Source organism: Pseudopodoces humilis, chromosome 11 (assembly GCF_049639895.1).
Source record: "Pseudopodoces humilis isolate 2021_Gansu_Grassland_sample_001 chromosome 11, ASM4963989v1, whole genome shotgun sequence".
NCBI lineage: Eukaryota > Metazoa > Chordata > Aves > Passeriformes > Paridae > Pseudopodoces > Pseudopodoces humilis.
Genome location: NC_142210.1, coordinates 2,444,957 through 2,458,326, shown reverse-complemented (window position 1 = coordinate 2,458,326; position 13,370 = coordinate 2,444,957). Strand labels below are relative to the sequence as shown.

General features: G+C 46.4%; 1 protein-coding gene across 1 annotated transcript in view; it reads left to right on the top strand.

Annotated features, from left to right (window-relative positions):
• Nucleotides 1–4,250: 4,250 nt before the first annotated feature.
• The window catches only part of LOC102099531 (glypican-5-like), a 328,856-nt gene continuing 319,736 nt past the window's right edge, over nucleotides 4,251–13,370 (top strand). Inside the window, exon 1 of the mRNA XM_014258398.2 lies at nucleotides 4,251–5,151. Within this exon, the coding sequence (XP_014113873.2) occupies nucleotides 4,251–5,151 (901 nt within the window). The remainder of the gene's footprint in view (nucleotides 5,152–13,370) is intronic.

Here is a 13,370-nt window from a genome sequence, read left to right as displayed (position 1 = left end):
TATTGCTGAGATGGGCAGGCTGACACCACGCATCACCTTCCCATGGCTTTGCTCCTGGATTGCATCACGCATCAGCCCTGGGGGGTGCTCTTTTTCTGAGTCATTAAAATCCCTGCCTTTTCCTCCCTTACATTTCCAGTGAGATTTTGAGATAACTGTGTCTCAGGGCATTTTTTTTAATGACCAAAAAGCTGCTGCTGTTCTGGGAGTTTAGGCTGATGTTCTCAGCTCCCGGCAGTCTCTGGGGGCCAGGATGGGACTTGGAACAGATCTAGAGAGGGAGAACTCTGATGTGCTGTACACGGTGTAATCTCTAAATAAACACAGCAGGTCTGATCTCTGCCACAGGAGATAAGTCAAGGGGCTGAAGGATTTTTGGTCTGATACAAAATAATTGTTCTCTCACTGTTGAAATGCTAGAAAAAGATGAAAAAATGGAAGTATCTTCTGCATTGTCTATAGGATGTGTTCTCTTAACTAGTGGCTGTCCTGCCTTGCTGGGTTGTCACATCAATTGCATTTCTTCCATAGATCTTTGATTGCTTGGTGGTCTAACAATTTTTTTCAGAATTAGTGTTATGGTACAATTAAGGGCCGTGCTTTTCAGGCACGATGGGTTTTTTTTCAGGGGAAAAAAAAAAAAAGTACCACAGGCACGTCTGAAATGTGCATTTCAATAGGTCTGGTAAAGTGAAAAATATCCCTGAAATAATGAGGCAGCACAGGAATACTACATTCTGACCATCAAAAAGGTCTGCACACATTTTTTCAGTGTGGAGTACATGCAGCATGGGAAACAATTCATGGTGTGGCAGCATGATCATTCTCTTTGTGCTCAGCGCTGGGAGGGAAGGAGAAGAGAAGGGAGAATAAAACCAATGGTAGTGTGCTGGTTTTGCATGGACTGGTAATTTTTCTAATAGTTTCTCATTTAACAGGATGAGAGAATTTTAAGTAAAATCACCAGAAATAATTTTCTAGCAGTGCTTTTTAGCCTTGGCATATCTATGAGTATTTCATGCACGACTTTTTTACTATTAAGATACATATTTAAAATTTCATACTCAGCTTTAAATTTGCTCTGACTTGAAATATTCTTCAGAAAATAAATTTAACTTTCTTAAAAGAAGAAACACCAGAAAATTAAAAAACCCTGAAAAAGGGAACTAGTCTTAATTACAGATGGAGGATTTTACACTTCTTTTGAGGCTGATTAAGTTGTTTTTTAAATGAAAAACAGCATGTCATTTGGGCTTATCCCAACAAAATAAATAGGTTCCTTAATTTTACTTCTGTCCACTGAGATCTTCAGGTGCTTCAGTGAAACATGTACCTTGAAGAATTGGACCTCCAAAGATAATATAAGGCTGTAAAGATTGGATTGCTGCCTTTCCTGGAATGGTTGAAATGACACAAACAGCAAGGCTTTCCTCTGGAAGCCGAATTGGCAGGAGCAGACCTCGTGCCCATTAAGTCCCATTGGTGGAAAGTCCAGTTGGAGATGAGCTTATCTTAAACATAAGGGAATTAGTCCAGCTTCCATTTAAATCACTGGCAAAGCTCCAGCTATATTCAGCCAGAGAAGGGCTGAGGCAGCAGGCACACAAAACCCTGTTTCTAGGCCTGATCCCAGCTTTTCTTACACATCCAAAGCTCATGCTGAGTACTGTGGTCACTTTAGCAGGATTAGGCTGAGCGGATTGTTTGGGCAGATTTATGTGGCCATTCATTGTAAGAAGTACCGATACAGTTCTCAGCGATGTACGGTTGATAAATATTCATTTGTTAAAATACAAGGCACCTGTTGACAAGGTAAACTGTGATTGTTCCAAGCAAATTGCTCAAGTGTGGTAGGATGTCATGGACAATAATTGGCTAAACAGCTCTGGTGTTATCTGTAGCCCTGTTCCAGCAAAGCACTCAGGCGTGTGTTTGCCACTAAGCACCTGCCTCCCTCCACCACAGCCAGTCTGGCTGTATGTGGAGCGTGTTTTGGAGAAATAGGGGCTCAATTCCTTGGAGCCCACTGCACTATGCCTGTGGTGTGTGTTCCCAGCCCTCAGTCAAACACCATGCTGGGTTTGAGGATGGCTTTGTTGGGACAGACAGCTGAAGAGCCTGTCACTTTTCACTTGCTGGGTTTAAGCAGCAATCTTGGAGGCTCAGTGGTGCCAGAAGGTTCCCATTTGTCAGCTATGCAGTGTCAGGAGGTGTGACAGGTAAGTGTCACCCCTTGTCACATCCTTGCAGGGATGCAAGGGCCAGCATTTACCTGTGGACTGTGTGCACCGACATCACCTGGGGCTGCTCTGCTGATAACCACTGTCTGTCTCATTGTTACACCTCTTTGTTATGGATATAATCAGTGGCAAAAACATGCACCTGAGCAGTGTGGGGAGGGTCTACCCTCTTTCTTTTGGAAGAAGGGGAAAAAAAATAATCAAATTCCAGCCTGAAAAATGTAACATGCCATCTTTATTTAATGCTTCTCAATACAGAGATCACAAAATCACGAGAAACGCAAATGTTTCCTTATGTAATGACATAACCAATGTTACATCACATGGACATTCCAGTTCACTGAGTTTTCTGCTGGGCACAGGAATAATTCTGGTTCCTTAGCAGGATTTTGGGGTGAGGAGGGGAACTGGAGATGATATAATGGACTGTCCTCTGCTAACAACATGAGAACCAATTAAAAAGTACAAATAAGTGACATAACTTAAAAAGACAGGTGATGAAAAGAACACCCATCATATAAAGATGAAGCACTAAAACAAATCATGTTAGAAAAGAACTAGGGATTTGAAGTTGCCACCCACTGAAAACAATAGCAAAAACCCCACTGAATTAAATGCCTCAAGCCCTTGCACAGGACTGATTCGATGCTATTCATAGAATAAAGTATACGCCAAATAATGCTGTTATTTGTCAAATAAATTATTTGTCAGCTCCATCATCCTGCCATTTCTCTTCTGGCAGAACTCCCACTGAAGTCAATGGGGGTATTGTCTGCATAAAGTCTTTTAGGATTGGGCCCGAGGTTAAACAAAATGCAAATGGAGGCAACTTGTTCATCTTCCTTGGCTTCACAAACCCACACGTTGGACAATAGTTTGGCAGCTGGGGTACTGTGCCTTATGATGCTAATTTGTTCTGTCACTGATGCTGATTATTCCCTCATCTCTCTTAAATCTACCTGTTAGCACCTGGATTTGTTAATGTGTGTGTGTAACTTCAGCCTTGCTGTATAACCTGTCTCGGTGTCCACGGGCTCTGCAGTTCCTGGGGGTTCAGCCCTTTCGCTGTGCTGGCTTGCCCCATCGTGTCCTGAGGTCTTGGGTATCCTTGGAAAACTGCAGGATGAGCCAGGGACTGCAGCTCTAAACTGGGTGAGCAGACGGCTTTCAAGGTGACTCGTTCTCTACTTTTGAATTAAGAAGCCTGATTATACGGGCGGCCTGTTGTTCCAGTTTGTTTTTCTTTTAGTTTATGAGTTAAATGGTCTACATCAAATTGTTTGAGGTTTTTATTCTCAAAAAAGAAAAAAGGGAAAATTAATCTCTTGTTGTCTTGATAGGAACAAAGTTAATACAAGTAAATTGCTTCCAAGATTTGCACTTCTAGCTATTAAAATACAACTCAGGCAACTTCAGCACTTGAGCTCAGCCTCTCATTGCTACCTATGGGAATGTATAATGGTTAAATTAGCTGCAGGTGGGCTCCCCTGCTGCTCCAGAAGCACATTAGAAGCATCTTGAGGGCTGCAAGTAACCTTCAAGAAATCAGACATAAAGGCGTCAAACAATAGTCATTCCTGGAGCTGGTAACGTGCTCCATATGCCTGAGAGGTACTGAGCAAATGGGACTCTTTGTGGGAGACTGCTTGGGTCTGGCTTCTCTGGAAATTCAATGTTTTTGTGAAATGGAAAATATTCAGAGGTGTTGAGCGTAGTTGTGTGCTCAAAAGTGTGGTAAAGCGGTTGATCCCAAAGCTTGCTGAGGGCAGTGAGAAGATCACAGACCACCTCTCTGAAGGTGGTGTGACCCCCAGGAGGGGGCTATGCCCCCCCAAACCACACAGGATGGAACTGCTGCTGGCTGTGGTACAAATGAACAATTTATAGCTGCATTTTGTGTATAAAGATATGTTTCCTGGGGTAAAGTTTCTATTCTCTGCAGGGACTGTTGGCTGGAGTTAACACTTGTCTCACGAAGACCCTTCCGTGTCATCTGCTAGGAATTTTAGGATGGAAGCAAGCCGTGAAGGAGTGTGCAGCGTGCAGAGCTTAGGGGCTTTATGTCCCCTGCTCTCTTCGCTCTCTGTACCTGTTCCCAAGAGCCCAGGGCCGGGAGCGAGCATCTCCCTTCTGCTCCCGGGTCACTCGCACAGACCGGCGGCTCCGCAGGGCCCGCAGCGATGCTCGGCTCAACCTGAGCGCGGCTGGCCCGCGGGGCCGGGCGGCAACAGCGAGGGGCTGTGCCCCGAGGGGCTCCGGGAGCGGGGCTGTGCGTGCCCCGAGCGGCTCCGGGAGCGGGGGCTGTGCCCCGAGGGGCTCCGGGAGCGGGGGCTGTGCCCCGAGGGGCCCCGGGAGCGGGGCTGTGCGTGCCCCGAGGGGCTCCGGGAGCGGGGGCTGTGCCCCGAGGGGCTCCGGGACCGGGGGCTGTGCCCCGAGCGGCTCCGGGAGCGGGGCTGTGCGTGCCCCGAGGGGCTCCGGGACCGGGGGCTGTGCCCCGAGCGGCTCCAGGTGCAGGCACTGCCCGCCCGCCCGGGGCTCCGCTCCCGCCGCCGGCCCTGCCCCCGCCGCGCTCGGGGGGCGGTGGCGCCCCTCGGGCCCCGCGGGGAGGGGCGGGGAGGGGCTCGGCCGCTCCCGCCGAGGAGGAGCGCGGGCGGCGGGCGGGGGCAGCGCTGCCGCCGCCGGGACCGGCCGGGGGCCCGCGCCCCGCAGCGCTCGGGCCGCCCGCGGCCGTGGCGGGGGTGCGAGAGGGCCGCCGGCGGGAGCCGCGCCGTCCTGGGGCTGTGGCTGCTGGCGGCGGGGCTGTGCGGCGCGGTGGCGGCGGGCAGGTCCCCCAGCTGCCACGAAGTGCGGACGGCGTTCCAGCTGCGGCAGATCGGGCCACTCAAGCTGGTCCCCGACGTGCCCACGGCCGGTCAGTACCGAGGCACCCGCGGGTGGCCGCTCCGCGACGGGAGGGTTGCGGGGCGCGGGGCCGCGCTCGCCTCGGCCGGGGCTCGCCGTGTCCCCGCTCCGCTGCCGCTGCTCGCCCCGGCTCCCTCCGGCCAGCGCCGCTTCCCTGCGGGCTCGGCGGGCGGCAGCGAAGGGCAGCGGGCACGGCGCCGGCTGAAATAACTCGGCATCGCCCGGGGAAGGGGAGCGGCGTGACCCCTGCGCTTTCACACCGTGCAGGTGCTGCTCATCCGTCTCCTCCCGAGCAGCCGCGTTTTCATCCCCGCGATTCAGAGAGATGCGATCCCTTTGGCGAGTCCCCGGGGCAGAGCGTTCCCCACGGGAAGGGTCCCTTTGGCGGAGGAAGGCTCAGCAGCCGCATGGTTGGCTTGTTTCGCTGGCCAGATGTGCGGTCCTCAGGCGGGCGGTGAATTCCCTGTAAGTTGGGACTCGGGAAGAGGCATCTTGCGGGCGGATTCGGGAGCGCTGTCATAAGGAAAGGCCGAGGTGACACCTTGGAGCGAGACAGCCAACAGAACTTGGCTTTTGCTTAGTTAAGCAGTAAGTCTGCAGCACTTGTGAAAGTTGATGAGCAGAGTGTTGTTCCGTTTTGCCTTTTCACAGTTCGGGAACAATGCCTGACAACACTGAAAGGGGAAAGTAACACACAGATAATAGGAATAGACTTTTTTTTATTGCGAATTCTACAACTAACCCGGTAAGGGGATGAAGGGCTTCATAATTAAACTCTGATTAATGTATCATATATCTAGATAATGAAGTCACATTCCTCACTTTTACGTGTTTTCCAATCTAAACTATTCAGTGAATCTCTTTACAGGCACTGGAATAAAAAAAGAGACTGTCAGTCTCCTAACACAATTTCTAGCTACCTAATGCCACTGCAATTGCCTATAGGTGTGTGGGGGTACAATGGTGCAAGTTTCAATTTGTTTTATTATTTTTACTTTTTTTTTTTTGAGAGCAGTTAAATTCAAAGCCTTTGGAGTTTGATGGAAAACTTTTTGTTTTAGACGAGTTTTGGATATATTTTCTGGCACGGGTTTGTGTCTTGGGGATTAAATTTGATAAGCCATTGGGCTGATCTCTTGCGGTTGTAATCAAGTGCAGAGTGCTGGTGATCTTCACTTTGCATGAGGTAGCTGAGATCACACAGGGGTGTAGAGTGTGGAGGAGGAATCATTTGTCATTTTCTGGCAAGAAGAGATCTGCAGGAGTGGCATTTTGAAGCTTGGTATTACTGTTCTGTGCTGATAGAGGCATCAGATGGTGGTTGTTTTGGGGAGCTAAAAGAGAGACAGAACAAGGCTTTTTATCCATTTTGATGGATGCTTAAACTTCTCTCCTGAGCTCTTCCTGGGAGAAGTTCCTCCAATTTTAAATTGATGGATTTACATTATCTATAAAACTCTAGTGCTGCAGAGGAAATTTTCTCAAAAAGTTGTCTGCTTTCAGAAGGAAGGTGTGGGTCCTGTGATGCTGAAGAGAATCACAGAATCCTAGAATGACTTGGGTTGGGAGGGAACCTTAAAGCTCCTTTAGTTCCAACCCTCCTGCTGTGGACAGGTTTCATTGTCTTCTTGTGTCCTGTCCAACTTCCCTGTTGAATAACAAGCTCTAAGAAAAGAAATGACAAGAGAGAAGATGAGGCAGGGTAATATGCTTTTAAATTTTAGCTCATAAAGGTTTCTTTTGAAGAGGTTTGGAGCAGAGTTGAGGAAAAGTGGTGCATATTGATCTTCCCTGTTGGTTGAGTATCACTCTGCTCTGCCAAAGCTTGTGTGCTTTAATGATCCCTCGCTGGGCAGTAATGCCTGCTGTCTCCTGTCCTCTTTTAGTTAAATACTGAAGTGTTTTCCAGCATTTTCACGGGCAGCAGTTATCAGCAAATATATCTTAATATACACACATTTCCCCTGACATGAGGCTCGTTTTATTATGTATTTTAATGCCACACAAATGTTGAAGCACATCCCCTGGAGATGTTGGATGTCAGCTGAAGTGGAAGAGTGGTGGGCAGTGGTGGGTGACACTGGGGAGCAGTGTGCTCAACTTTCTGCTCATTTCTGCTCATGTGGGCCAGAGCTGCCCTGCTCTGGGGTGCTCCTCAGTCACCTGCATCTTGGTTTTGGCTTCTTTTCTCTAAAAAATGAAACTTTTGCAGTCCTGTTGTCTGTGTACTAGATATTTTTAATCACCAAAGTGTTGAAAGCCCTTGGCTAATCTCAAGCCAGTATTTATAGGCTAATACAATAAATCTGGCAGAGGTTAAAGTCTTAATGATTATTAGCTTCTTAGACCCTTCAGGAAAACCAGCAGCTCAGTCAAGGAGAGAGGCCCAACCCAGTGGCTGGGGAGGGAGTGACAGACAGCTGTAAATTTTCTGTCTCTTATGGGAAGTGCCCATTTCACCTGTAATGAAAGGAAATACTCGGGAGAATCAGCAGCCTACACCCTCCTGTGGCATTAGCTGTGGTTGCAGTGCTGAGGCTGTCAGCTGCTGGCTCTGGGATCCAGCAGTGGATCCTGGATATGATCCCATCAGGACTGGTGTGTTGGGAGCTGGTTCCCTGTGCTCTCCTGCAGCCAGGTTGTTGGGATTGCTCAGTGGGTGGGAGAGGGCTGGCAGCATGGCCTAAAGTGAGATGAGTTTGGGCAGGACCTGCCAACCTCCTGGGTAAAATGTTGAGGCAAGGGAATGAGGAAGACTCCTAAGGAAAAAAAATGGCTTTTGCTTTTAAGGTGTGATGTGAATCTGGAAGCAACCTGCCTGAAAATTGTCACCTGAATGAGCTCTTAGAGATGAGCAGGAGTTTTCTTTTAAATTTCTGTTCCACAGCCTCCTCCAAAAAACATGAGATATTTTTCTACTCTGAAGTCTAGTCCACTGGTAAGTGCAGGGTTAAGGAATTGTTTGGATATGGGATGGGTAAGACATCCAAAGCACAGGCATTCTTAAACAGCAGATCTCCTTGGTCTGTCTGTAAGACTCCCTTCTGCTCTGGTGGAATCTGTGCTTCCCTCTGGTACCCTCCTTTTTTGGAACAAATGGAATGTTTCAAGGGTAATTTGCTGCAAATAGCAGACATTGGTCAGGTAAAGGTACTCCTGTCTTGGCTGTGATCCACAGGAATGGTTTTTGTGCCTTCCCCAGACTGAGAAATGAGGTAGTATGTCCCCTATCATGTACTTTGATGATCACAGACTGAGCTGGGATGTTTTTGTGGGAGCTCCTTGGTTGACATTTTGATGAGAGAGGATTCTCAGCTATCTCCAAGGATGACAGGCTGTGTTAATCCTGCCAAGGGACTAAGCCTTTGGTTCCAGGGAGTCTGGATAGCTCCAACCTGACGCGTGCTGCCCTGTCTGGAATGGCTCCCAGACGGGGGCTGCGCTGGCCATACCCTGCAAGCCCTGGGTTGTGTTACAGCTTCCACTGCGCCCTGGCACGGGCTCTGGGATGAGTTCCGGACACTCCCAGCTTTTTCTGGGACTGGGAGCATGGTGGTGCCTGCCTGTCCCTGCTTTCCAAGTTCTCGGGAGGAGACCTGAATGAACCCCACTGAAGTCTGTGACATGACATGACAGCATTCAGGCAGTGAATTGTAGCAGAACCAGAATAAAAGTCCTCTTGTGATTCCTTCGGTAATCGTGGAACCACGAGAACTTCCTGCTCACTCACATATGCACAGTTCTCCCTCTGCCTTGTTGGCTAGTGTCTGAGCATGCAAAAACCTCAGTCTGTAAACATATGGTAAGTAGAGAGAGAAGAATTGGGCTGATTTCTGGGAAGCATGGAAAATATGTCATTTGTGAAAGAATTTTAGGGACTCTTTACCTTATAACCAATCATCTTGTAGAAAACTACCAAGGAGATGATTAGCTTTTTCTTGTTGTACTACTGGTTTACAAGGAGTGCAGAAGATGCCCTGGCTGTGCTCAGGAACTTGCTTCTGAAGGGCAGGTTTTGTTCTATTAAAAGCTGCTTTATTCTCCTGTGTCATCCTGCACCCTAAACCAGCAGGAACGTTCATTACTGGGTATATATTGAATATCCCATTGTAGAGTTGTCATGCATTAACAATTTATACATTACAACTGTTTTACTTTCTGAATAATGACACACAAGTCCTAGATTCCCACCAGAAGCCCCTTGCTGCATGTGGTGCATGCATTAGACTGGATCTCATCTCACCCCTGTCTCTGGCACAGCTCCCACGTGTGTTGAGAAAGGAGCATGAGCTAAATCCCTATTTTAATAGATATTCCATGAATATCTATTAAATTGCCCATTTTCTTCTGAAGTGGATCATGCCAAACTTCATTTTCCTGTTTTTCTTTTATTACTGCTCAGCTTTTCTGCCTCCCTAATGAGAGCAGCGAGGTTCCCCTGGTAAAGGTGTAGTGGCATTTTGCTCACGGTAACATCCTGCCACTGTCTGCTGTGTGTCAGAGGAGACATGGACTTGCTCTATTGGCTCTGGGAAGTTTTTACCCCATCAGAATGAGACTAAAATCCTCTGGTGTGAGCTGCACTTTGTACTTGGGTACTCTGTCCACCCTTGTGTGGTTGTGTGGGACTGCCTTCAGTGGGGTTGATCTGGGAGGCAACACTGCTGGATGAGCACAGTTCTGTTTATGCACAGGAACTATATAGAGTAGTTCAAGACTGTTAAAAGAAGGCACAAAAAATAGACACAAAAAAGTCCTGTTTCCATGAGGTTCCTGTTTCTTTCTGAGAAACCTGATTGTTACCCAAGTTTGAATTGTTCCTGGCATTACCCTGCAGCTTGTTAGAGTGGAAGGTGTTTTTCCTGTTACACTTTGTTTATTTATGAACACACAGGCTTCTTGGTGATTCCTATCACAAAGTGGGGGAGATACCTTTTGGAGTGGGTGGACTGGTCCAGAGTGAGATGAAATCTGTTCCTATCTTTGTTCCTCTCTGAGTAGCCCGGAACAGTTGTGCCTCAGTTTCCCTGTCATGGTATATTACTGTGAGCAACTTTATTGCTGAAAACCCACCATGAAAGGGTGGTAGATTGCAGCCAGAAAAAATACCACTGAACTGTACCTTCACTTCATCAGGCTGACTTTCACTTAATTCTTTCCTCAGGTGAGGGAAAAGGCTAGAAGTGACATTGTTTTCTGAACTGGGAGCTGAAGGTGAAAGCTGTGCTTCCTTCACTTCTCCTCTCGTGTGATCCGTTCATGTTCACTTCTCTGTGCTCTGTGCTTGCTGAAATAACTGTTCTGAGTAGAAGGAAAGCTTTGCTTTTGCAGCTTGCAGCTCCTCTGGAGTAAGGATCCTTCCTTCATTAATCTTTTCAGGATTTTATAGCACTCTTCAGGCTCAGACTGTCACCAGAAGTGTTAACCTGAAGCTGGTGATGACCGTGGATGCAGGCAAGGTCTCACCAGCAGTAACATCATTTTTCCCCTTCTTTTCCCATGTCTTAAATTTCTGCTTGACGCAGGGCCAGCTGCCCACTCTGTAATGCCCTCTTGGGAGTAATCTATAGGCAGAAAAAATGTGTTTAAACTTACTTAATGCCTCATAAAGATGGAATTGGCATTCCACTGCCAGATGGAAACCTGTAGTTTTCGTATCTATGAGCCTCAAAAAACATTGTCCTTGGTGAATTGCATGAGCATTTGGTCCAGGTGAGAAGAAAAATTACTTACTCAGATCAGCCTTTCCTGTAAATGTCTTGGGAAGGTATCCAAGAGTCAGCAGTGAACCTACTCTCCCCCAGCACACAATCTTCTTGTCAGACTGAGTCAAATATTGCTACAATTCACGTGGTCTATTCATTCCCTGTGAAATCTCTGCTGAAAAAAGTATGTAACCATTTTTATTTTTAATGGTCAGCTCAAGATCTGGTGGTTCTGGAGCTGGACTGGACCTTGGGATGGAAAAGAAGCTTAGTAAGAAATGACTCATCCTAAAATAGTGGCGGTTCCCAAGAGCTGCCTCTGGAATACCTTATGTGCCACTGAAGTTTTGCTACCAGATTTTTATCAGAAGAAAATAGAAAAATAATGCACCCCTGTGCCAGTGTGGCAGGTCTGAGCAGACAGCTCTTAACCAAAGGGCAGTACTAATGAAAAGGCACAAATGTGATTAGTGGGAACAAAAGTTGGCACGATAATCGCCATATAAATCAATAAAATAAATAGATCAAAATAAAGAAGAGCTTTTCTAAGGATTAATCATGAAAAATGTCATAGCCTGAGGATCTGTGAAAAGCAAGGATATGTGGAAAATGCACCCTAGGTGGTGAAATGGTTTTGCTTTTAAATGGTATCTAACTAGTGCCAGAGTTCCAAATACTGTAAAGTCTTTGTAATTGAATCTTTGTCCCATGAAAGCATACAATGATGTGATAAAGAGGCATATGTTTAATAATAGTTCAAATGCATACTCATCACATACCAGTTTAGACCAAAGCTTTTGTTTCTAGGGGAAAATACAAATTCTGATGGATCAGAGTGAGTTCCCAGACAGCAGCCAGGCCAGTGATAATTTACATACAAATTATGGTGTGTATCAATCTGTTGATTTGATATCAGTATTTAAGATGATAGGTTCATCATCATATCCATGAAGATATATTTAAAGGTATTTGTTTTGTTCACATAGAAGGAACTTCTGAGCAGCACCAATGGATGAAATAAAGCACCTAGCTAATATTTAATGGTTTATCCTAAGGATAGAATAAGATAGGGAGGAAAGCCTGTTTAAATCTTTGGCCAGCCAGTTAGTATTTAGTGTTTTAAGGCAGTATTTTACTTGATGGCAAAACACTAAATATTTCTGCACAATGTCTTCTGTTTAGATGCAAAAAAAAATAACCAGAGCTTTAAGCTAAGAGGTGGGTGCATAGGATTCCATAGCACAGACTGAGGGGGTTTTTTTCCCCCTTTTTGTGTCCTTCCTGACCCAGGGTAGATCCAGGTGTGCTGAGACTGAGCCTGGTGTGGACAGGGAGCTGCCTGTGTTGTGTGTGGAGTGGCCATAGCAGGACTGTGCCAACCTGCTCTGACACTTCTTTTATGGCTGCATTTTGTCCCTTACAACACCTAAATATTTTTTTATGGCAATGCTGATGATGACACAATGAGCCCATTGTGTGATGTAGCAACACTGCTCTGTCAGAGCACCCTGTGGAAGAACCCAAAGACCACGTTTGCCTCCCTATTTCAGGATGTGAAATGAAACTCAGGTGGCTTTGCTAATTCCATGCTGAGTGCAGCAGTCTGATGGTGTCTGATGGCAGGTGAAGCTCCACAGCTTGGTGGGGTGGCACCCGCAGGGTCCCTCTGGGGCACAAGTGGTCACTTCTGTCTAAAGGCTGACCCTGGCAGTCTGACAGATGAGTTTTATGGATTGCTTGCCTGTCCTGGACCCTCTCGGGGCTCTGTGCCATTGTACAGCACCGAGCACAGCAGTGTTACACAAATGATTTATGATGGAGCAATCACAACCTTGCCTTTTCTTATGGATGCACACTATGCATACACCTCCAGGAGAATAAATCTATCTATTTTAGTCTTTTCAGTACATCAGTTTTAAAGGAGGGTTATTAATTACCTTCTTAGTATATTCATACATACATGATTAATGAGTAAAGTTTTAACTTGTGAGATTTCAGAGCACAAGCTGGTAGAATACAGAAAAAAATTAAGACAATGGAGGAATTTTGAGTATCACAAATGATACCATTACATTTATTTTGTGGACTCAGAAGTCTCAGGGGAGTATCATTGATACATATCCTCAGGTTCTGTCTTGCATTTTGATAGCTGAAATACAGAAATAAAGAGCCAATTGCACATTGCATAGGAACCTCAGACCTGTAGAGGACAAAATTATTCCCTTAGAAGTTGTCTTTCCATTCTTTTCTTTTGAAATGTAGTTCTCAGCCTACTTTATATGATTCTGTGCCACATTCTGCTTTTCTCTGCTCTTACTGTCTATTAATACCGATGGCCAGCATACATAGGTACTTAAATTATAGATAAATATATATATATATAAATATTTTTGTTTTTTTATTTATTTTTTTTGTCTTCTGATAACTCTGCTTGCTTCCTGGGGTCATGGTCTTTGCCTGTGCAGAGTTCTTCCATCACATGGTGGATGTGAGAGGTTTCTGAAGCCCATCCTCCTGTGAGGAG